The sequence below is a fragment of the Notolabrus celidotus genome, chromosome 2 (genome assembly GCF_009762535.1).
Source record: "Notolabrus celidotus isolate fNotCel1 chromosome 2, fNotCel1.pri, whole genome shotgun sequence".
NCBI lineage: Eukaryota > Metazoa > Chordata > Actinopteri > Labriformes > Labridae > Notolabrus > Notolabrus celidotus.
In genome coordinates this window covers 3594385-3618382 of record NC_048273.1, presented here as the reverse complement: position 1 = coordinate 3618382, position 23998 = coordinate 3594385, and the positions used below count along the sequence as shown (strand labels likewise).

At 41.2% G+C, this 23998-nt stretch overlaps 1 protein-coding gene across 9 annotated transcripts in view; it reads right to left on the bottom strand.

Annotated features, from left to right (window-relative positions):
- Positions 1-13328, bottom strand: part of dazap1 (DAZ associated protein 1) — a 34801-nt gene extending 21473 nt beyond the window's left edge. For 3 of the 9 annotated variants that reach the window (XM_034675133.1, XM_034675152.1, XM_034675167.1), the window contains exons 1-6: positions 13094-13324; positions 11740-11780; positions 7168-7334; positions 6625-6690; positions 4644-4751; positions 4360-4408 (exon numbers count right to left, since the gene is read on the bottom strand). In XM_034675133.1, coding sequence (XP_034531024.1) covers positions 4360-4408; positions 4644-4751; positions 6625-6690; positions 7168-7334; positions 11740-11780; positions 13094-13125 — 463 coding nt within the window. In that variant the 5' untranslated portion in view covers positions 13126-13324. Of the gene's footprint in view, positions 1-4359; positions 4409-4643; positions 4752-6624; positions 6691-7167; positions 7335-11739; positions 11781-13093 lie in introns of all 9 variants that reach the window. The other 6 variants (XM_034675124.1, XM_034675143.1, XM_034675116.1 and 3 more) reach the window with 5 other exon arrangements.
- Between the last annotated feature and the right edge of the window lie 10670 nt (positions 13329-23998).

Below are 23998 nucleotides of genomic sequence, written 5' to 3'. Positions count from 1 at the left end.
AAACGTCCTCAGCTCTAAGACGTCCTCAGCTCTAAAACGTCCTCAGCTCTAAAACGTCCTCAGCTCTAAGACGTCCTCAGCTCTAAAACGTCCTCAGCTCTAAAACGTCCTCAGCTCTAAGACGTCCTCAGCTCTAAAACGTCCTCAGCTCAAAAACGTCCTCAGCTCTAAAACGTCCTCAGCTCTTAGACGTCCTCAGCTCTAAAACGTCCTCAGCTCTAAAACGTCCTCAGCTCTAAAACGTCCTCAGCTCTTAGACGTCCTCAGCTCTAAGACGTCCTCAGCTCTAAAACGTCCTCAGCTCTAAAACGTCCTCAGCTCTAAAACGTCCTCAGCTCTAAAACCTCCTCAGCTCTAAGACGTCCTCAGCTCTAAGACGTCCTCAGCTCTAAAACGTCCTCAGCTCTAAGACGTCCTCAGCTCTAAGACGTCCTCAGCTCTAAAACGTCCTCAGCTCTAAAACGTCCTCAGCTCTAAGACGTCCTCAGCTCTAAGACGTCCTCAGCTCTAAAACGTCCTCAGCTCTTAGACGTCCTCAGCTCTAAAACGTCCTCAGCTCTAAGACGTCCTCAGCTCTAAAACGTCCTCAGCTCTAAAACGTCCTCAGCTCTAAGACGTCCTCAGCTCTAAAACGTCCTCAGCTCTAAAACGTCCTCAGCTCTAAGACGTCCTCAGCTCTAAGACGTCCTCAGCTCTAAAACGTCCTCAGCTCTAAAACGTCCTCAGCTCTAAGACGTCCTCAGCTCTAAGACGTCCTCAGCTCTAAAACGTCCTCAGCTCTTTGACGTCCTCAGCTCTAAAACGTCCTCAGCTCTAAGACGTCCTCAGCTCTAAAACGTCCTCAGCTCTAAAACGTCCTCAGCTCTAAAACGTCCTCAGCTCTAAAACGTCCTCAGCTCTTAGACGTCCTCAGCTCTAAAACGTCCTCAGCTCTAAAACGTCCTCAGCTCTAAGACGTCCTCAGCTCTAAAACGTCCTCAGCTCTAAAACGTCCTCAGCTCTAAAACGTCCTCAGCTCTAAGACGTCCTCAGCTCTAAAACGTCCTCAGCTCTAAAACGTCCTCAGCTCTAAAACGTCCTCAGCTCTAAGACGTCCTCAGCTCCAAGACGTCCTCAGCTCTAAAACGTCCTCAGCTCTAAGACGTCCTCAGCTCTAAAACGTCCTCAGCTCTAAAACGTCCTCAGCTCTAAAACGTCCTCAGCTCTAAAACGTCCTCAGCTCTTAGACGTCCTCAGCTCTAAAACGTCCTCAGCTCTAAAACGTCCTCAGCTCTAAGACGTCCTCAGCTCTAAAACGTCCTCAGCTCTAAAACGTCCTCAGCTCTAAAACGTCCTCAGCTCTAAAACGTCCTCAGCTCTAAGACGTCCTCAGCTCTAAGACGTCCTCAGCTCTAAAACGTCCTCAGCTCTAAGACGTCCTCAGCTCTAAAACGTCCTCAGCTCTAAGACGTCCTCAGCTCTAAGACGTCCTCAGCTCTAAAACGTCCTCAGCTCTAAGACGTCCTCAGCTCTAAAACGTCCTCAGCTCTAAAACGTCCTCAGCTCTAAAACGTCCTCAGCTCTAAAACGTCCTCAGCTCTAAAACGTCCTCAGCTCTAAAACGTCCTCAGCTTCTGTTGATTTTTGTCGCAGCGCTCTCAGTTGAAAACAATTAAATTTTTGGAACACCACTAAGCTCATTTTTGTCATGTCTTCATCACCGACCAATCAGAATCAAGAAGGGCGGGGCTTCTGTCAATTACTGTCATTATGCAGTACGTACTTCATACTGCATACTGTGTTTGAAGGTAGTATGTAGTCTGACTGTTCTCTTGGATCAAGGGCTGGGTGATAATTCGATAACGATAAATATTGCGATATCATTTTTCTCAATATAAATATAACAAATGGTCGATAAAATTCAATATAAATAAACCTGTAATTACACCCCAAACCATTGGAGAGAGTGGCGCTAATGAGCCTTAAACAGTAGTTGCCACCCAACATTAGACAGAAGAAGACGGCATTGAACAGCCAATCATGTCGCAGGCTGAGAGGTAGGCGGGGCTTAAAGACCTTTGGAGCCGGATGTAAACACGGCTCAAACAGACCAAAAATTTGCCTTTAAATTTAAATGAAATAATTATTTGATATTTATCATGATAATTATCGATAGACTGATATGGAATATTTTATCATGATAACATAATTTTTAATATCGCCCAGCTCTACTTGGATCTGTTCTGCAGGATGCTGGGTCAGGCGTCGCTGCATTTTCAGTTTCAGAAAGCGGAAGTAAACAACGACCAAGCTGATAGCGAAACTGCTTCTTTAGCATCACTTATGATTTAAAAAGTTAAGAAGTGGTTTCGATGGATTTTAATAATTTTCACAGCACATAAAAACTGTCACCCCGTAATATATGGAAAAAAGAAGTAGTTAGCGCTTTGCATTGTGGGAAACGGTACGTGATGGAGACTGGTCCAATGCATACTGAGACATGTTCCCGAATCAGTATGACATCAGGGGAGTTTTGGCGTACGGCAGAGTTTGCTCTTGTTCACATACTACAGACTGAATTTTGGCCAAATCAGTACGTACTGCTAGTAAAGTAGGCGGTTTGAAAACAGCCAGTGTCAATAACATGGCAGATGTCGGTAGGGAAGAGAAAAGTTATCACACTTGTTTTTTCGAGGTACGATTTCCAATTTAGAGCTGCTACTAATGCCATGACACGATTTCTATCAACAGTTTTTAAAGATTCTTGTTGAAATGCCGTTGAATGAAAGCAAATGTGAAGCAAACAGAGCATTAAAACAGACGTAACGTTAGCTACTGAAGCAGAAGTGCCGCCTTTTAACATTAAAGCACTCTGAAATTTAGCTCCCAGCACAAATAATCGCCTAAAAAGTACCTCTGTATCATTTCTGTTTTTATCCAACAAATATTTTTGATGCATCTTCAAGACTTCAAGGGGTCATAAACGGGGCGCCGTTGGCCTAAGTGGTCCATAGCCCCATGTACCAAGAAATGCCATTGAATGAAAGCAAATATGAAGCATCCAGAGCATTTTAAAACATACGCAACGGTCATTCCTTTGTTTTTTTCTTCCAACAGTCGCTACTTGAGGAAGCAGAAGTGCAAAAAAGGTCTTAGTAGACACGGCTCCTAATTAATTAAATAAAGATAACTGTGCAGTTTCATTGAACCCACAGTATCTAATATGGTGGAGTGTAATAATAATTTTACATTTGGTTAGTTTTCCAGTGTTGGGAACACAAAAAAACGACCAAAGAGGAGCTAAAAATGTTCATGCAATCATTTGTTCCAGGGTCAGTTTGCCCTTCATTCACTATGTTCCCATTTTTTAAAGTCTCTCTTAAAACAGGAATGTGTTTCCCACATGAACATGGAAATGATTGTGCTGTTATTTGCTGTAACATTAAATATCTCTTTAATAGTCCATCTTTACAAACAAACATCAGACGTATGTGATCTTAATGTTTCACTGAGCTGTTCAAGTCAGACACATCTTTCTCTTTGGCTTCATAAAATTTCCAACATGGCCCCTTTGTGCACAATTAAGAGGAGATAATTAATTTTAATGTAGTCATTATAATCCACCCACTGAGAAAGGCATATAGTTACTTAGCCAAGGGACCGTTTTTCTAAATCCACCCTGATGAGGACCCTGTGAGGTCAAAGACGGTCACTGGCTTAACCAATGTTCCTGTCTGAAGGCTGCTCAGATAGAGTCTTTCTTTGCTCTGCGACTTGGAGGAGCACTTACGATTAAAAATAATACATTTAACTGAGTAGAAATGTGTCAGTGGAAAGGACTCGTGTTGTTCCACAAGGTTATGAAGGACACTGCATCAGTCCCAATCAGAGCCGCAGCTTTCTGAAACAACTGTCAGATTTGAAGATGTGACAAAGGGCTGAGAAATGCTTCTAAAGGTGCCGTCTTGTGCTAGATCATGCAGGGAAATGACACGAACCCCTGTGCAAATACAGAACCATGACATACTCTGAATGAATCGCCTGAATTGCCTGTTTTAAGGTTTCGTGTAGTTCAGGGAGGAGAAATGCATTCTGCATCACACTAAGCTTTTCAATCCATCCCAAGGAATGCAGAGTTATTCCTCCGATGTGATGTTCTCTGTGCTGACGGAGCATGTGGGCTTTATTTAACATGATTTTGTGTTTTTCTGTTGCCTCTTCCAAACACAAAACTCCAGTTATGGATGACAGTGTTTAAATTAAATTGAATATCTGGGTCTGAATAGGTCTTTTTTTTCTCTTTGGGCCGGAATAGTTTGTCATGAGATTTAAGATGGTAAGGTATGGAGAGGGGGGAGAAAAAACGGGATCAGCTTTTACCTCGGGGCCTCTGCTTCTCCGCATCATAGATCATTACCACCTCTGTGACCTTGAATGGGACAAAGGGAAACAGTGGCTCCATTTAGAAAACCAGAAAAGGTCCTTTCTTAGTCCACTTAAATATTCTACCACAATTTGATCAAATAATAATTAATCGTCCAAAACCAAAGCAATACATTTACAGTTTTCACTCTGCAGTATTGACCCTGCTCAATGTCACATCCATTCTAGCATTCTTAATGAAGATATGAACTGACTTGCATTAAGCACTTGGCAATACTCACCACTCCGAATCTATTGAAATAGTCCCTGAGTTCAGGCTCGCCGCAGTTATGGGGGATTCCACCTACAAATATCTTCTTTGATTTATTGCTATCAGCTTTGCTGCCCTTCTGAAAGAAAACAGGGAGTGTATGGATTCAATGTGTGTTACAGGATCACTCTGGGAGGGGGCCAGTTAGCCATCATCTATTCAGACAGTGCAGAAGAAATTAGGTTCTCCTCTTGCCCTGGGGTATAATTCTTAACATGTCATGTCAATGCAAACACTAGTCTCCACAGATCAGAGAGCACGGCTTCCTCCACTTACTCTCAACCACTAAGCAGTGTACTGCACTCACGCTGCAAGGGCTGGAGGCTGCTTACAACAACTGGGATCTTTAACAATTTCCTCCACTGTTTTGTAAGGAGAGCATTCAGAAGGAGAAGAAGCTGCATGACAAAGAAGACCGGTAGCAGCCCCAAATAGCTTCTGGCTTACAGAGTCCTAAACATGTTTTATTGACAGCAAGAGCAGAGAGTAAATCCATTGCTTCTTAAAAGGGACAAAATGGCTTTAATGGATCTGCAGCAGCTTGACAGAACTGTTGGTTGAAATTGCCCAAACAGCTGCTGAGAGTTCCGTCTTTGAGAGAAATCACTGCAGAAAGCAGTTTTCAGCCTACTCTCCTGGAGAACTGATGTTTTCTATCAAGTCTATCCACCGAGGGACGATCACAGGAACAAACTGCAGCTTAGAAAACATTCTCTCAGTATTCATATTTAAAAAATCTGATCTTAAATGTATTTTAAGTAGGGTTACAAATTCAGGGAATTTACAAAGTTGGTAACTTTCCATGGGAATAAACGGGAATAAACGGGAATAAACAGGAATAAACAGGAGTAAACAGGAGTAAACGGGAATTAAAAGGAATTTATTAACAAACAGGAACTAATGGGAATAAATGGGAATAAACAGGAATTCATGGGAATAAACAGGAATTAACAGGAATTTAGGAATAAACAGGAATTTATGAATGAAAAGGAATTAATGGGAATAAAACGGGAATAAACAGGAGTTAACAAGAATTTATAGGAATAAACAGGAGTTAACTGGAATTAATGGGAATAAACAGGAATTTATGGGAATAAATGAATAAACAAGAATTAACAGGACTAAACGGGAATTAATATATAAACAGGAATTTATAAATTAACAGTTAACAAGAATTTATGGGAATAAACAGGAATTAACAGGAGTTTATGGATAAACAGGAATTAACAGGAATTTAGGAATAAACGGGAATTTATGAATGAAAAGGAATTAATGGGAATAAAACGGGAATAAACAGGAGTTAACAAGAATTTATAGGAATAAACAGGAGTTAACTGGAATTAATGGGAATAAACAGGAATTTATGGGAATAAATGAATAAACAAGAATTAACAGGACTAAACGGGAATTAATATATAAACAGGAATTTATAAATTAACAGTTAACAAGAATTTATGGGAATAAACAGGAATTAACAGGAGTTTATGGATAAACAGGAATTAACAGGAATTTAGGAATAAACAGGAATTTATGGAACTAAACAGGAATTTATGAATAATCAGGAATTAACAGGAATTTAGGAATAAACGGGAATTTATGGGACTAAACAGGAATAAACAGGAATTTCCTAAATTGAAGGTTGGCACTTAATAGGGAACTTTAATTGGGACTGAATGGGACTTTCTTGGAGGGACAGGAGCTCTTCTAGTAACGTGTCAGTTGTTGAGTTGCACCAGATAAACTCTCGATCACAAAAAAAGATACTCCTGTGATTTATCAAAACCCCAAACTAATTTCAAGAATCCTCAAAGGTATGAAGTCTGCACAACACAATCATTTAAAAAAAGGAACAATCACACAGAAAAACAGATTTAGGTCAAAGGCATTGTGTGAAGACGGAGAGACTGACATCCTTGTCTAGCCTCCCCGAGTGAAAATAAGAGTCCACTTACCCAGCCCTCCTTGGTTCGAGACTTTTCAGGCTGCATTCCTCTGGGAGTGCACGGCTTGGGGTCGATCTGACAGCAATAAAGAGAAAGAGGAAAAAACGTTTGACATTCGGCCCAAATTAAAGGCACCTTCAAATGTTCTCAGCTGAATCCATTACGGGGTATTGGCTCGCCTCCCACGACAGAGGAACATATGTACGGACACACATTGATTTAAACATGAGGCCATTAAATTTTATAGTTAACAGACGAAAGGAGGCGTGTGTCATTCACGGGACGCTGGCTGCATGAAAGCTCTAAGGTTAAAACCAGATTAACAGACATCTCAGAGAAATCCAGGTTTAGCTCATTTGGCTTTAAACAGGTGAGTCTACAAAATCTGAAGTGATGTCTGCAGGCAGGTACAACCAAAGCCAGTCTGTGCTTCTCCTTCAATAACTTCCGCCTCCTTTGTATGATGAAACACGGGACGGGCTTTTCACAGAAACGCAGGCAGATCACTGGAGCTGATTCCACTATCTGCTCTTTTGATTCAGAAATACTCACATTTCTTCCATCGAGATTGTGCGGCTTTGTCTCCAGCACCGTCCGTACACAATTGGGATCTTTGAATTTGACAAAGCCGAAGCCTCGCGACTGATTTGTAGTTTTGTCCTTCATGATGACACAATCTACTACTTCCCCGTACTGTGAGAAGTAGTTTCTCAGCGTCTCTGTGGAGAGAAACACAGAAAGAAACATCACTGTGCTGCATTTGATGAGCACGGAACCACAGAGGCATGCTGCAAAATTTGATATTACGAGCCACACAAAGAGGTGTAATCATCATTTATACAACTCGTGCTTTTATGATTAATGATGCTGAGGAAATACCTTCAGCACCTGACCCTGTATGTAAGCTGTAACTGGGGCAAGGAAAGGTGGGGGAGTAAAAATCAAGCACCGTTTAATCAAATTACACAACCGGTTCTTTAGTGATCTTGATTTCGAGTAATAAGCGGCGTTTGGAGCAGCTCCAGTGTTTTCTTTCCATATGACATCCTCAAACAGAGCAGTCACATTCAGTAAAGAGCAAACAAAGCACTGACCCACTGTCATGATTCCCAGCACCAAATATACACCCTACTACTGTGACGCCCGCACACACCCACAGAGGCAGCGAGTGCAAGTTGGAACAAATGAGGACTCACTTTGGAGCAAGTTATCGTAATTGCTTTTCTCATCGCCGAGAAGCCCCGAGGCAGCGCCACAGAAACGAGCTCTGAGTTAGAGAGCTGTGGTTCAGATCTTAATGTTAACAGCGCTGTTAACACAGGCAAGCCCTTGTGCAGCGTTACACAATAACCAACCGAGCAAGAGACAGCAGAGGCCTTCAGACCGGACCAGACCATGTCCAAAGAGGTCTGAGAGAGAGGATGTGAATGATGTCACCGCTCTGTGATGAGGTTTGACTTTGAATGATAAGATCACAAAACTTAAGCTTTCTTTTTCAGCGACATTTACGCTTCATTTCTAGAATTATTACAGAGTTTGGTACGGGTCAAGTCTGCTGCAGATTCAGTCTGGATCAGGTCTTGCAGAAGAACCCATTGCCAATCTAGATGGGAGGGATTTGCTTTTATCATTCTGACTTCAGGAAGACTTATTAAACTTTGTAGAATGATTGTGTTCTTCAAAATGAGGGAAACAAAAGTCATATTTTGTAAATGCTGTTTGACTGATGAGACCTATGAGAAGACTTCATGTTGCCACTGGCGCAGCACTAATACCGGACTTCCACCAGATCTGTGTCCGGTCCGTCTCGGATCTGCTGCGGTCCGGCTCCGTGCTCTCTTGTCCGTCAACACCCAACGGTTGCGTTTTCAGAACGCAGCACGGAGCAGGACCGCCGGACAGCTGGAGTCATGTGACCGAGGTTTTCCCACGGTAATCACTGAATCAAGGATTCTCCTCCTCCTCCTCTCCTCATCCATGTTGTCTTTCTGGTCCTCTGAAAACCTCTGACCTGTTGACTCCAGGCCTGGCTCCGCTCATCATGACTTTGGTTTGTTGTTGTAGTTAAGTGAAATACGATCTGGTGATAACACAGAGTGTTTTATTCTGAAAATTAACCGGATGTTTTCATTTTGTTTTGGTGAAACCTGACTTCCTGTCCCGCTCCATCTGCTCTGTTGAGATTGATACGTCGTGCTCCGGCATTCAGCAAACATAGAAGTCTTGTGTATCTGATCTGGAGGACTCCGACCTGCCGGATCAGAGACGCAGCCGGAACGCAACGGAGCGGATCCAGTGGAAGCTAACACATTGACTAGAATAGAAACCTATCAGATCTGGTGCTGTGGCGGATCTGGTGGAATTTGGCCGTGAAACCTGAATGCAGAGATAGGTCTGACCATGTGAGGCTAACACAGCGGTGAATTCATCGAAGCAGGAAGATATTCCAGTCCAAGTTAACGTGTTCCTGGGGGGGGGGGGCTTTTTGTAATCCAAAACTCCTGCAGTGTGTTACGTTTCCTGAAGTGCAGCTGCACACCACCGATAAGCTACACTGAGTCATCTCAAGTGTTCCTTGTCTCTCTCTGAATTCTCATTTTGTGAGATTTTTCAGACAATGCAAAAACTAAGAGAGTAGCATGAGCAGAGGTAACGAGCTGACTCTCTCCAGGAAACACTTCATGGGATGTTTGTGTGATCAAGACGTAGAAAACGCAGACTACAGCTCTATCACTCGTGTTGTTCTGCAGAGTCAAAGCATTGCATTGAGACAAACTGCCTTCAAATCAATACCATCAATACTCTGGTTCGTACTTATTATAACACTTGAGATGACCTGGAATTACAGCGTTAATATGTGTAACTTGTGATAATGTACTCTCTCATGTTTTTCTACAAAGCTGGTTTCTATTTGTCAAAATCGACCAAACAAGAGTGACAGTGAGATCGAAGGGCGGCCCGTGGCATCCCACTCCACAGTGAGGGGCCTGCCGTGGCATGGTGCTACTAAAACAGGGGCAGGTGCCTTTCTGTACGGACATGTCAGAGCTCCAGCTGCTTCTCCTGTGATCAGTCTGCAAACAGTCTTATCATGTTTGAAAGCTGCTTAAATATTATCTTTGGACTTCACTTCTCAAAAATCATTTTCTAACCGTATTGAGATCCCGTCTATTCAAACACAAACTTTAGAAATAAATCATCAGTACTGCTCTTAATGGGCTTTGTGATGTGAACTAGAACAGGGGTTCCCAAACTTTCCAGTCTGCGACCCCCAAAATAAAAGGTGCCAAAGACTTGCGACCCCCCTGTCCCTCAAAGTGATTTAATGTGTCTTCATTCAGCTGGTCTGCAGAGAACTCACATATGAGCATGTGTCTGTTTCCTGTGCCGTCATGAATTCAAGGTTCAAGGATTCAAGGTTTTTTTAATTGTCATACCAACACAAGCTGTCGCATGAGATGGAACATATTTTTGATTCAGTCTGGTATAAGTATGGCCAGCCATATTCCCTGCATGTGCCAACCTGGGACCACTATATGTGACACGGCAGGCTTGGCATCCTTCAACCAGTGGCAGTTCTGGGGAGGGGCCAACAGGGGTCAGTGCCCCTGTAAAACTGAACCTGGACCCCCTTGTGGGCCCCCCTCCACACCAAAATAATATTATACAATAAAAAAAGCTTCAGTATCGCGCTGATGTTACAGGCGTGTGTGTGGAACTTGGTTCCAGTCCCTCAGAGCGCTAAGTTGAACTCATGTTGAGTGTAAACAGCCACACAGCTGCTGTCAGTCTGCATGTTGATCTAGTACACTGTAGTATATATGTCTAGTTTATAGGGATGCACTGATGTTTTGTCAGTTTGTTCTCAGCCGGTCCGGCTGCAAATCACTTTCTGACCACCATCTGCATTTCACGCCACTGCCACGCAACGGAAATGACGCCGTATGCAAACAACTTATTAAATTAAATACAACCTCCATGACCATCAGAGTGTTCACTTTCAACATGTGAAGTGCCGTCACCATCTGGTGCACTGTATACAAATGTTTCAGATGAATCAACAGAATGATCCCCGACATGTTCAGTTCGGGAACCACCAGCTTGCCTCTTCGCCACTACGCAAGATGAAAATACACGAGGGTGCAAATCAGCCATCCCATCATCTTCATCAACTCTGGGCACGTCTGCAACAATAGCATTTGGGATTTGACCCGTGACTTTGTCACCAGCTAAATCATTTCCCAAAAGGAAAGTGATCCCTCCCACAGGCGGTCCATCCCTTAATATCATAATCACATCCGACATCATCTAATCAAAGAATTACTGTCATTTGAAAAACATAATTAATGATATTAACATGAAGGTAGGATTTATCATTTAAAATATAGCATGCTGATTTTCTGGAGGTACCTGTTGTGTAGCTGTTGTATGCGTCTGCCATTTGTATTTAAGTCTATTGTAAAATTGTAACTCTGTAACTGTGCTGCTGCCGATCTTGGCCAGGACTCTCTTGGAAAGGAGATTTTTAATCTCAATGAGCATTTCCTGGTTAAATAAAGGTTATAATAATAATAATAATAATCATCATAATCATAATATGGTAAAAATGGTAAATGGACTTATATAGCGCTTCTCTAGTCTTTCTGACCACTCAAAGCGCTTTTACACTACTCGTCACATTCACCCATTCATACCCATTCACTCACTGATGGTAGAGGCTGCTATTTAGGGAGGGATCATCAGTATTAGCTAATCTCATTCGTTCACATTCACACACCTCTGAACAACAGAGGGAGCAATTTGGGGTTCAGTGTCTTGCTCAAGGACACTTCGGCATGTGACTGCCGGAGCTGGGATCGAACCGCCAACCTTCCGATTGATAGACAACCGACTCTACCCACTGAGCCACAGCCGCCCCGTAATAATAATATTAGCCCAGTTATATTGTTCATCATACCTTCATATGATGTTAAAATATACACAGATTTATTTCAATTTGATTCAAACTCCAAATAAGACTTCTGCCAGGATCCTGAATCAGATCCCTGCAGGTACATCAGTCCCATTAACAAACAATCACTGCATGAAGGGACTCAGTCTGTTTAAGTTAAATATGAGACCTACCTTGTGTGGTACTCCAGTCCAAACCTCCCACAAAAAGTTTCCTGAAAAGATAAAGGATCACACCATCACTTAAGACTGTCACACACACACACACACACACACTCATGGAGAAACACTGTGCCCATCCACACACCTCCAGAGACAGAGACACAGATGTATGCAGGCACAGAATGCTCCAGCTGACTAAACAGACAAGTACACAAATATTACACAACATGAGGCAACGCTAAAACCGGAGCTGCTGCTGCAGCTTAGAGAGAAACACACACAGATACACATATTCTATGTGTGTAAAGATCCTGTTCCAGAGTGAGTCATGTCAGATCCAGTCCTCACATAGGACCTCATCTAGTCCTCCAACAATGAGCCTCATGGCCTCGACCATCCCGGGCTGCCACGTAAGTTTCCCCGGGACAGAGAGAACCGAGGCGTTCAGGAGCAGGATCTGACCCACACCGGGTCCAGGTTCCAGGACAGAAACCCGGATCAGGATCCTCCTGTCAGCGGCGGCGGCTCGGCTCCCTGCACGCGGACAGGTGAGCTCGGATGGGGGTAGTTTAAGACGGACTGGTGTCAGACATGCAGACCAGTTCATTTAGATCCCCCTGGAGCTGCAGGGACGAGGATCCAGGGACGAGGATCCAGGGACGAGGATCCAGGGACGAGGATCCAGGGACGAGGATCCAGTGTGATCAGGGACGAGGATCCAGGGTGATCAGGTACCAGGATCCAGGGTGATCAGGGACGAGGGTCCAGGGTGATCAGGGACCAGGATCCAGGTACGAGGATCCAGGTTGATCAGGGACCAGGATCCAGGCACGAGGATCCAGGGTGATCAGGGACGAGGATCCAGGGTGATCCAGGTACGAGGATCCAGGGTGATCAGGTCCGAGGATCCAGGGTGATCAGGGACGAGGATCCTGGGACGAGGATCCAGGGTGATCCAGGTCCGAGGATCCAGGGTGATCCAAGTCTAAGGATCCAGGGTGATCAGGTCTGAGGATCCTGGGTGATCAGGTCTGAGGATGCTCCAGCAGTGCCCGCTAAATGTCCCAGCTAAGCTAGCTCCGCAGAGCTAACAGAGAGCAGAAGAAGTGTCTGCACATCATCCCTTCACCTGACAGGCATGCTGTCAGCACTTCACACACACAGGACCTAATCCTCCATGAGCAGACCCGGTAAAGACTGACTTTGAAGAAGACTTTCACTTTCCTGCTCCTCTCTCTCTCAGGCTCAGTAAAGCTATTTTAGCTCGCTGCTAGCGTTAGCTGTGAAATGACAGCTAACTAGAAGTTGTAATGTAGCTCTGAGTTTCCTCCTCCTGAAACATGAAGCTTCAGTAAACAAATCTTACCCGACTTCATCTCCGACTAAGTTGTTGTTCATCTCTGAGGCTGGAGTCTGCTGGAGCTGAGACCGGCTTCTTGCTTCAGTGCTGCCCCTCTCTCTCAGACTGAGACTGGAGGAAGGTCACTCCGCTCTCTGGTTCAAACTGTTCTGCGCAATGACGACGCTGCAGGGGGCTTTAAAGGGACATTACACTCCACCAGCAGGCTGCACCATCCACACAGGATCTCCCAGAGGGGGGGCTCTGAACATACAGTCTATGCTCTAAACACACAGGGGGGGGTTATTTCAGGGTTAGTGCTTTACATTTACGGAACAGGATTAGGGCCAGTTGAAAGAAAAAAAAAAGATCACATTTTTAAAAAATCATTATTATTCTAGGAAAAAAGTCAGAATTCTGACTTTAATTTAATTTAATTTGAGTTTATTTGATAAGGAAAATGCACATTAATCAACATTTTAACAGTATGCCTCAATGTAAATATGACAGAGTTAGCACAATAGCTACATTTCATCCTTAATCTGAGAATTCTGACTTTAATCTCTAAATTGTTACAACTCGGAATTCTGACTTTAATCTCAAAATTCTGACTTTAATCTCAGAATTCTGACTTTATTCTCAAAATTCTGACTTTAATCTCAGAATTCTGACTTTATTCTCAAAATTCTGACTTTAATCTCAAAATTCTGACTTTATTCTCAAAATTCTGACTTTAATCTCTGAATTCTGATTTAAATCTCAGAATTCTGACTTTAATCTCAGAATTCTGATTTTAATCTCAGAATTCTGATTTAAATCTCAAAATTCTGATTTTAATCTCAGAATTCTGACTTTAATCTCAAAATTCTGACTTTAATCTCAAAATTCTGATTTTAATTTCAGAATTCTGACTTTAATCTCAGAATTCTGACTTTATTCTCAAAATTCTGCCTTCAATCTCAGAATTCTGATTTTAATTTCAGAATTCTGACTTTAATCTCAGAATTCTGACTTTATTCTCAAAATTCTGACTTTAATCTCTGAATTCTGATTTAAATCTCAGAATTCTGACTTCAATCTCAGAATTCTGATTTTAATCTCAGAATTCTGACTTTAATCTCAAAATTCTGACTTTAATCTCAAAATTCTGACTTTAATCTCAAAATGCTGTCAACTCAGAATTCTGACTTTAATCTCAGAATTCTGACTTTATTCTCAAAATTCTGACTTTAATCTCTGAATTCTGATTTTAATCTCAGAATTCTGACTTCAATCTCAGAATTCTGATTTTAATCTCAAAATTCTGACTTTAATCTCAAAATTCTGACTTTAATCTCAAAATTCTGACTTTAATCTCAAAATGCTGTCAACTCAGAATTCTGACTTTAATCTCAAAATTCTGACTTTAATCTCAGAATTCTGACTTTAATCTCAGAATTCTTTCTTTAATCTCATAATAATAATAATTTAAAAAAAATTTGACCTTCATTTTTATTTTCTTCAGTGGCCCTTGTCCTCTTCCATGTACATGTTCCTATCAGGAGATTGTTTAATAAGGGAAGCCTGGTGAAGAAGCAGCACTTACAACAGCTGATAGCTAATAAAGACACTGACATAATAAAGAGCAGACAGCCCTCTTAGGAAATTAAGGTTTATTAACCCTCCTGTTATGTTCGTTTCTCTGGAACAGCAATAATGTTCCTGGGTCAATTTGACCCGGGGCATATTCAATTATCCAGAAGTATCAAAACCCCAAAAAATCCCAATACACATTTTTTTAATCTAATTTTTAACTCCATTACTAAATATGTAAACAAGATTTAGTCCATTGGTGTTCTTTAATTCTCACAGATCATGGTTCAATGAGGATAACTCACTCGTTCTTCATTAAAATTAATGTTAAAACTTTTTCAATATACATTGGAAAGCCCTAAATATAAATACAATCGTTTTACATGACATAGATTTTTGTTAAAATTAATTGAACAGCTGTCAAACTTGATTCATGATACAGAAAAGTGCAAAAAAAAATAAGGCAGTTGAGGGGACGTGGACCCCCTGTATCCCTCGTCCGCTACGCCCCTGCCTATAGGGGCTAACAGTAGCTTTCCTCCTTTTTAAATCATCCATCTGAAGTCAGATGATTAAATTATGTTCAGCTTTATTTAAAGTGTGTTTTTAAATCATCTTAATAGAGAATAACTATGCAGTATGTAAGCATATGACTGTTATCGTCTAATAGACTTGTATTAGGCGTTGGATAGCTGTGATTACAATGCTATAGCTAAACATCTAAGTTAGGTTTGTTGGTGGTTTGCTCACTAACTCACAAGCAAATCAATTAGAGGAAGCAGCACATGTTTTTGTTCAGGGCCTGTTTTTATTGACATTTCTTTGGAGGAAATATTCTGACCTCTGCTTTTGGTTCTCATGCTGACACTGACATGTACTGCTTTGAACCCTCTGTTATGAAAAATTGCATCGTCCACCCTTTATCATGTAAAACAGAAACTGGTAGACTTTTAACCTTTTGGTGATGGTGATGTTCTGCACAGTAATGCCTCTGCACCTGGCTTATGTATGCTGGACCACATGTATCACTGTGCACTGAGGTTTATTACAAACTGTGGGACTCTTTCTGAAAAATAAAATCAATGAATCAAGAGAAAGGTCACAATTAGAATCAATGAGTTACTCAAAGCCCAAGTTCAACATCCTTGTATTTACATGAACACTTAAAACACTTTAAAGCAATCAGCACAGAAGTTTCCAAGAACTGAAACGACATGACATCTGCCATATGACTGAGAAAATAAAACAACTGGAGCGACGAGCATGAAACGCTGACATTTCAAACATGAAACACAAGTGACAGAGCTGACACATAATGTACCTAAATAACACCTTTCAGGAGCAATACCCATCAATTTCCTTTTAAAAATAGTCGCTGACAACATGAGTGACTGACGCCTGAGTGAAGCTGAGTGCTCTGCTACACACTGAGTGCTAAACCTATGTTAACAGGCTGCTGAAGCACAGACGGATTCATGGAGGGAGAATTAAACATCTTCACAAATCAACAGATTTATGCAGAAATCAAGACATACACAGAATTCATTCCTTCAATCACACGTTCCTTTAAGAGGCTGATATTCATATGTTATCACTGGATCACTGTCATTTAATTACCAATAAATGAAGCCTGTGTTTTATTTGCAACAGATTGTACAGTATCAGAATACATGTTGATATTTTATGTATTTTAAAGTTAATCTCTGTGCCCAAAACTGAAATATGTGCACATTGACACAAACTGGATGCATAAAAAATACATCATAAAAACCTACTGTGTTACTAATAATATGTGAGACACAGAGAGACAAGGCTATTTGTGGATGAGTTACAGAGCTCGGTGGATCAAGTGTTGATGCTTTCCCTTGAATGGGAAACATAGAAGAGGTGATGTGTTTGATTAGAATCTGGAGCTACAGATACAAAGGTATTCAGCCTGCAGAAAGAGTGTTATGAAAGAGTGTTATGAAAGTCAATCATCCATCATTCATCTGGAAACCACACAGCCACACAATAGCAAGGAAATATTTCTCCTGCAATTCTTCTTCTGGATTTGTGAGGGAAAAAAAACACAGTGCCCTCTTCCTGTTGAGTGGTGAACAGCAGCCCAGCAGTGCAGACCAATCCTGTGCAGCACTTTAATGTTTTCACAGATTTAATGTGTGTTCTACAAACTGTGTCAGACTAACATCTTAATACCACAGTAAACCCACAGGTCTCAGATATTTTTTATTTTTCACAGTTTGTTTCTGGTGATGTGATTTATCTCGATTATGATGCTTTCCCCCCTCAGATATCTGACATCAAATATTCATTATAGTTTTTGTGCATTGATGCATTTCCTCTTTGCACATCCTGTAATGGTTCCACATGACATTATTCCATGTCACATGATCACAAACATCATTCATCTCAACTTTCATGCTGTAGAGGAGCATTTTTTCACCTGGTTTTTATAATAATTCAGTGTTTGGAGTATTGTGTGAGAGATTCACTTTGCTGGGGTTGCTGGTGGCCTAGTGGTCTAAGCACCCCATGTACAGAAGCTGCAGTCCTCGTCGCAGGGGTCGCCGGTTCGATTCCCAGCCAGTCGACCATTTCCTGCATGTCTTCCCCCGCTCTCTACTCCCCACATTTCCTGTCTCTCTTCAGCTGTACTATCTAATAAAGGCAAAAAGGCCAAAAACATAACTTTAAAGAGATTCACTTTGCTTTATAATCAAACAACAGAGAGGGTTTAAACTGTTTTACAGCTGTGTGTTGGTACAGCTGACAGATTTAAATGGTTTATTAGTCTCTCTCCATGTATCAGGAAAATAACTGCATCTGAAAGGAAGTAAAAAATTTGTCCTAGAAATTAATTAAATACAAAAAATGTAGAACCAATGAAATAAAAAGAAATCTATTAATAAATATTTATATTTTCTTCATTTATGTTGGTATTTTAAATCATTTTTACTATTATTTCTTTCTTTCTCTGTCCTTTTTCCTCAAGTGTTTTTAATTTTTTATTTATTTTACTCATTTTATTTATTTATTTTATTACATATGTCTGAGTCTTTGTTAAATTGTCTCTGTTTTGTCTTGTTACAAATATTGATATTTCTTTTCCATGGAAATAATTTTCTCTTTTTGTCTTAAAATGTCAGACATTAGAGAAAAATGTTTGTCCCAGAAATTCAGTTTTAAAAAAATACAAGAATCTTTATATCTAAGAGTCTTAGAGCAACACTTTCTAACATTTCTGCATGATAATTACTTAAAAACAAACTGTGATACAAACTTCTGATTTAATTAAGTTTAGTTTCTCTGATGCAAAATCAAAACCTGCTCTGACACTTTATGATGCATTATTTGTGCTGTAATGTGTGTTGTGGTGAAAACCATCACACTGTTTACATGAACATCACGACCACCAGGGGGCTGAACTCTGCAAATTAACTCCAGTTTGAAAAGAAAACTTAATCTGTGAAATGTTACATTAAACAAATACATCATGGGCTTTAGAACAACAACAAAACTCATAAAACAAACATGATGACAATTCAGATTATTCTATCTTTTAGTTTGATTGTATGTATTTGTATAAAATGAAAACAAGGAGGTAGACAACTTTAAACTATGCCAATCTCTTTAGGGATTTTATTTCTAATAATTTTATCTAATATATTGTACGTACGTGAGTTACTCATGTGTTTCTTTGTCTCCCCCTCTGTTAGTGAAATCTGTCTGTGATTAAAACGAGAGAGGACTCTGAACCGACTGATAATAAACGGAGGGATTATCTCGCTGACCTGTGGAGGAATTCTCCTCCCCTTTGACCCTGATCACTGGACGTTAGTCTGAGCAGGCTGATAGAGGAACGCTGAAGACAGCAGTCTGATGTGAGTGAGGACACGGGTTGAGTAATAAAGTTACTATTGTAACACTGAGATAAATGGGAGAGCCGCTTTCAGGACAAAGAGTGTGTTGTTGTCCACTTCTAAAAGAGAAACATGTCAGTGTTACTCTTTAGAGGGACAGACACAGAAACATGTCAGTGTTCCTCTTTAGAGGGACAGACACAGAAACATGTCAGTGTTACTCTTTAGTCAGGGACAGACACAGAAACATGTCAGTGTTACTCTTTAGAGGGACAGACACAGAAACATGTCAGTGTTACTCTTTAGAGGGACAGACACAGAAACATGTCAGTGTTACTCTTTAGAGGGACAGACACAGAAACATGTCAGTGTTACTCTTTAGAGGGACAGACACAGAAACATGTCAGTGTTACTCTTTAGAGGGACAGACACAGAAACATGTCAGTGTTACTCTTTAGAGGGACAGACACAGAAACATGTCAGTGTTACTCTTTAGTCAGGGACAGACACAGAAACATGTCAGTGTTACTCTTTAGAGGGACAGACACAGAAACATGTCAGTGTTACTCTTCAGAGGGACAGACACAGAAACATGTCAGTGTTACTCTTTAGAGGGACAGACACAAAAACATGTCAGTGTTACTCTTTAGAGGGACAGACACAGAAACATGTCAGTGTTACTCTTTAGAGGGACAGACACAGAAACATGTCAGTGTTACTCTTTAGTCAGGGACAGACACAGAAACATGTCAGTGTTACTCCTTAGAGGGACAGACACAGAAACATGTCAGTGTTACTCTTTAGAGGGACAGACACAGAAACATGTCAGTGTTACTCTTTAGAGGGACAGACACAAAAACATGTCAGTGTTACTCTTTAGAGGGACAGACACAGAAACATGTCAGTGTTACTCTTTAGAGGGACAGACACAGAAACATGTCAGTGTTACTCCTTAGAGGGACAGACACAGAAACATGTCAGTGTTACTCTTTAGAGAGACAGACACAGAAACATGTCAGTGTTCCTCTTTAGAGGGACAGACACAGAAACATGTCAGTGTTACTCTTTAGAGGGACAGACACAGAAACATGTCAGTGTTACTCTTTAGAGGGACAGACACAGAAACATGTCAGTGTTACTCTTTAGAGGGACAGACACAGAAACATGTCAGTGTTACTCTTTAGAGGGACAGTCACAGAAACATGTCAGTGTTACTCTTTAGTGGGACAGACACAGAAACATGTCAGTGTTACTCTTTAGAGGGACAGACACAGAAACATGTCAGTGTTCCTCTTTAGAGGGACAGACACAGAAACATGTCAGTGTTACTCTTTAGAGGGACAGACACAGAAACATGTCAGTGTTACTCTTTAGAGGGACAGACACAGAAACATGTCAGTGTTACTCTTTAGAGGGACAGACACAGAAACATGTCAGTGTTACTCTTTAAAGGGACAGACACAGAAACATGTCAGTGTTCCTCTTTAGAGGGACAGACACAGAAACATGTTAGTGTTACTCTTTAGAGGGACAGACACAGAAACATGTCAGTGTTACTCTTTAGAGGGACAGACACAGCACTCAGTCAGTCAGGGTGATTACAGGACAGGTTATAAATCAGGATCATCCCATTACACAGAAAACAAGAAAAAAATAAGTTGTTCATTTGCAGCATTTAGCAAGTTACAGTGGCAAGGACAAACTTCCTTTAACAGGCAGAAACCTCCAGCAGGACCAGACTCATGTTAGACACACATCTGCTGAGACCGTGTTGGAGAGAGGGATAGAGGGAGATGAAGAGAGAGAGAGATGATAGTGGGGAGACGGATAGTAGTAGTTGTAGCAGCTGGAGTCTGACACGTCCACAGCAGCAGAGATCCAGAGGAACCTACGAGACAAGGGAGCTCAGGGACTCCAGGAAGGTCTATGGTTAGTAACTTTAATGGGACAGGAAGAGTTAAAGTGAAGCTATTAGTCCTGCAACTCAGTATACTGAGTAAATGCTGAGACGTGTAATTTGTTTAAAGTTGTGACCACTTATTTAGTGCCAGTTGTTGTAAAACTACAGTTTTGTTGTAAAAGAAAATATATAAATAAAGTGTTATCATAGCAGCATGTGATTTAAGAGATGTTCTCCTCTATGGTACTGTTTCTGTTTTAGGATGATTTCCTAAAGAAATGAAAAGATGAACATGTCGCCCCCTAAACTCCCCGCCTCACACCGTTTCACCGTCACTTACCCTCTCTCTGTGTGTTGCATGAATTGCCGCACCATGAGACAGAATGACGGTCAAAAATACATCATCAGCTCATCTTCACAGCCCCTCTGCCCCGGTTACCCATCATCCTCTTCAGTCCCATTAGGTGAAGCTGAGTGGAAGCGGCTTCTCTGTGAGGGTCCTTATCAGATTGCAGATTTTCATCCACCTACCACTCACACACGAGGCCCTTCATCCACACTGCCTTTGAATAATACTTACTTGCACAGAGCCTCACATTCCTGCAGCGAGCACCGCCATGAAAACAATAAACCATGACTCTTACTGTGCGCTTTTAAAATGTTGTCATGCCACACGCCTCCAAAAGAAGCCCATTAGGAACCTTTTGATGGGATTTAGCGCTGCTGGGTGGTCAATGTTTGGGACTAATTTGGCAGAAAGAGTGAAACCCTGCACGGAGATCATCTGCAGGGATTTCAATTACAGCACTTTAGAGGACAATAGTTTTTACAAAGCTTCATCAGAATTACAAATCTGACACAGCTACCAACCCAGAGAGAGGGTGGTGAGCTCAGCTGAAGTCTTTCCTTGAAGCACATGGCGGCTCACTCTCTGTGAGAATGAATGTTTTAAACACACATATCACAGGATCATGTACTCAGATACCAAACACAGAAACTACAGCACACTCATGCATCGTTATTATCCACCAAAACAAAGAGAACAACGATGTGCATGATTATAATGTGAATTAAACCACAGCAAAACTGTTTTTCATATCATCATTTTTAAACTATCCCTCTTTCTTTCCCCCAACACGACCTCAGCAGATGTGTGTCTAACATGAGTCTGGTTCTGCTGGAGGTCTCTGCCACCAAACAACCAAGATGGTGGCTTCCACTGCAGTGAGGTCTGTTGAATCTCTCTGCCTGTCACTTTAAAGTTACTAACCATAGACCTTTCTGGAGTCCCTGAGCTCCCTTGTCTCATAGGTTCCTCTGCTGCTGTGGACGTGCCAGACTCCAGCTGCTACAACTACTACTATCCGTCTCACCACTATCATCTCTCTCTCTCTCTTCATTTCCCTCTATCCCTCTCTCCAACACGGTCTCAGCAGATGTGTGTCTAACATGAGTCTGGTCCTGCTGGAGGTTTCTGCCTGTTAAAGGAAATCTGTCCTTCCAGCTGCTACAACTACTACTATCCATCTCTCTCTTCATCTCCCTCTATCCCTCTCTCCAACTCAGCCTCAGCAGAAGTGTGTCTAACATGAGTCTGGTCCTGCTGGAGGTTTCTGCCCGTTCAAGGAAGTTTGTCCTTCCAGCCTCTATAACTACTACTATCCATCTCACCACTATCATCTCTCTCTCTCTCTTTCTTCACCTCCCTCTATCCCTCTCTCCAACACGGTCTGAGCAGATGTGTGTCTAACATGAGTCTGGTCCTGCTGGAGGTTTCTGCCTGTTAAAGGAAGTTTGTCCTTGCCACTGTAACTTGCTAAATGCTGCAAAGTGCTCTGCTCATGGTGGATTAAGATGAGATCAGACTGAGTCCTGTCTGTAAGATGGGACTGGATCTGATCCGGTCTTGATGTTGGGTCTTTGTTAATAATAGAACATAGAGATTGATTGAGATTGACTGATAACAGGCATTTAATGTCCTTTTTAATGACCTTGAAAGTCTTGGAATGACCTTAGAAAGTGTCTGTGGTTATCACTTGTATCACACTCTCAATGCTAGTTTTAAATACCCCACTTCCCTCATCACCAAAATATCCATGCAGCTTAATGATATTTGCCCATCGGCCCAAAACAACTGGGCTATGACACGGGGATTCTGCACCAGCGTTTTAATCTGACACAAAGACAAACACAGAGCCTCAAAGTAAGACACAGTCCGCTCCGGCTCCTACAATATTAAAATATAGCATCACATCCCATGCTGTGTGCGTTAACTAGCTCTCTAAATGTAAATAAATAAAGTCTTTACATGACGTGTAAATGAAATCAGAATACCTTCAGATAGTCAAACACATAATAAAATATAAGGGAACAAAAGTACACACAAAACAGTTAAATAATTAATAGGATGGAATGAGATAATAACTTCTATATCAACAAGGAACTGAAATGCACACATACTTATCTGACCCTGTTACATATACAGTTTTATGAAGGGGGAGTGGCAATCTAAACAGAGGCTGGTGTATCAGCAGACAAAACTGAAGTGAACAGACAGATATTTAAGTGCATTTATATAAATATAAACTGTGTTTCTCAAACATAAAGCAGCCTTTAAAAAAGTCCTACAAAGCCTCTTTTGATTTAACATACTGGGCTCATGTAGTGGTTGATATTGTTATGCAATGGGAGCATGTGTGAATAAGATCCAGTGCACCGGTTGACTCCAGCTGTCCATGCCAAAGCTCAGAGAGCAGAAAATTTTAAGAGCTCTCACTCTGCTGAGTAATCCACCGTTTATTCAAGGCAAAAAACTCCATCAAAAATCCTAATTTCTGCATGCTGAGATAAAGGTGAGGAGATTTATGATCTTGTTTGGAACAAATTAGGGGCAGTTAGCATAGCATTTAGCAAAATATGAGGTGGACAATTCACTTAGTGTTCAAATATAATTATTAAAAGTATGGATGCAGATGTGCTAAGTTCTTTATGTCCTCTCTTATTATGTTTTTAACATATATTTTATATTTATATATACTTTTTATTACTATATTTTAATAATTGATCTCCTTGAAACGCTCTTTCATTTTGTTTTTACACTAGTATGAACAAAATGACAATAAAGCTTGATTTGATTTGTACCTGAGATTTTGTGCATGTTCTGTATTGTATTTCTGAACATAGATGTGAAGAAGTGTGTATGATTGTATACAAATGTATGTCTAAAGTTGTTGTCCATGTTAGCAAACCCAAACAAATGAATAGTAAACTGCAGCTTCCGCCTGTCCCCTGTCCAGGGTTTACAGGGGTCTGCATAATTTTATGACATCAATTGCAGGTCTTATGTATGTATGTACGTATGCACTTGTCTATGTGCATGCATATGTATATCCACATATATGTATGTGTATATGTGTGTATGCATATGTGTTCTTATGTATGTGTATGTGTTAAAGGAAGTTTGTCCTTGCCACTGTAACTTGCTAAATGCTGCAAAGTGCTCTGCTCATGGTGGATTAAGATGAGATCAGACTGAGTCCTGTCTGGAAGATGGGACTGGATCTGATCCGGTCTTGATGTTGGGTCTTTGTTAATAAT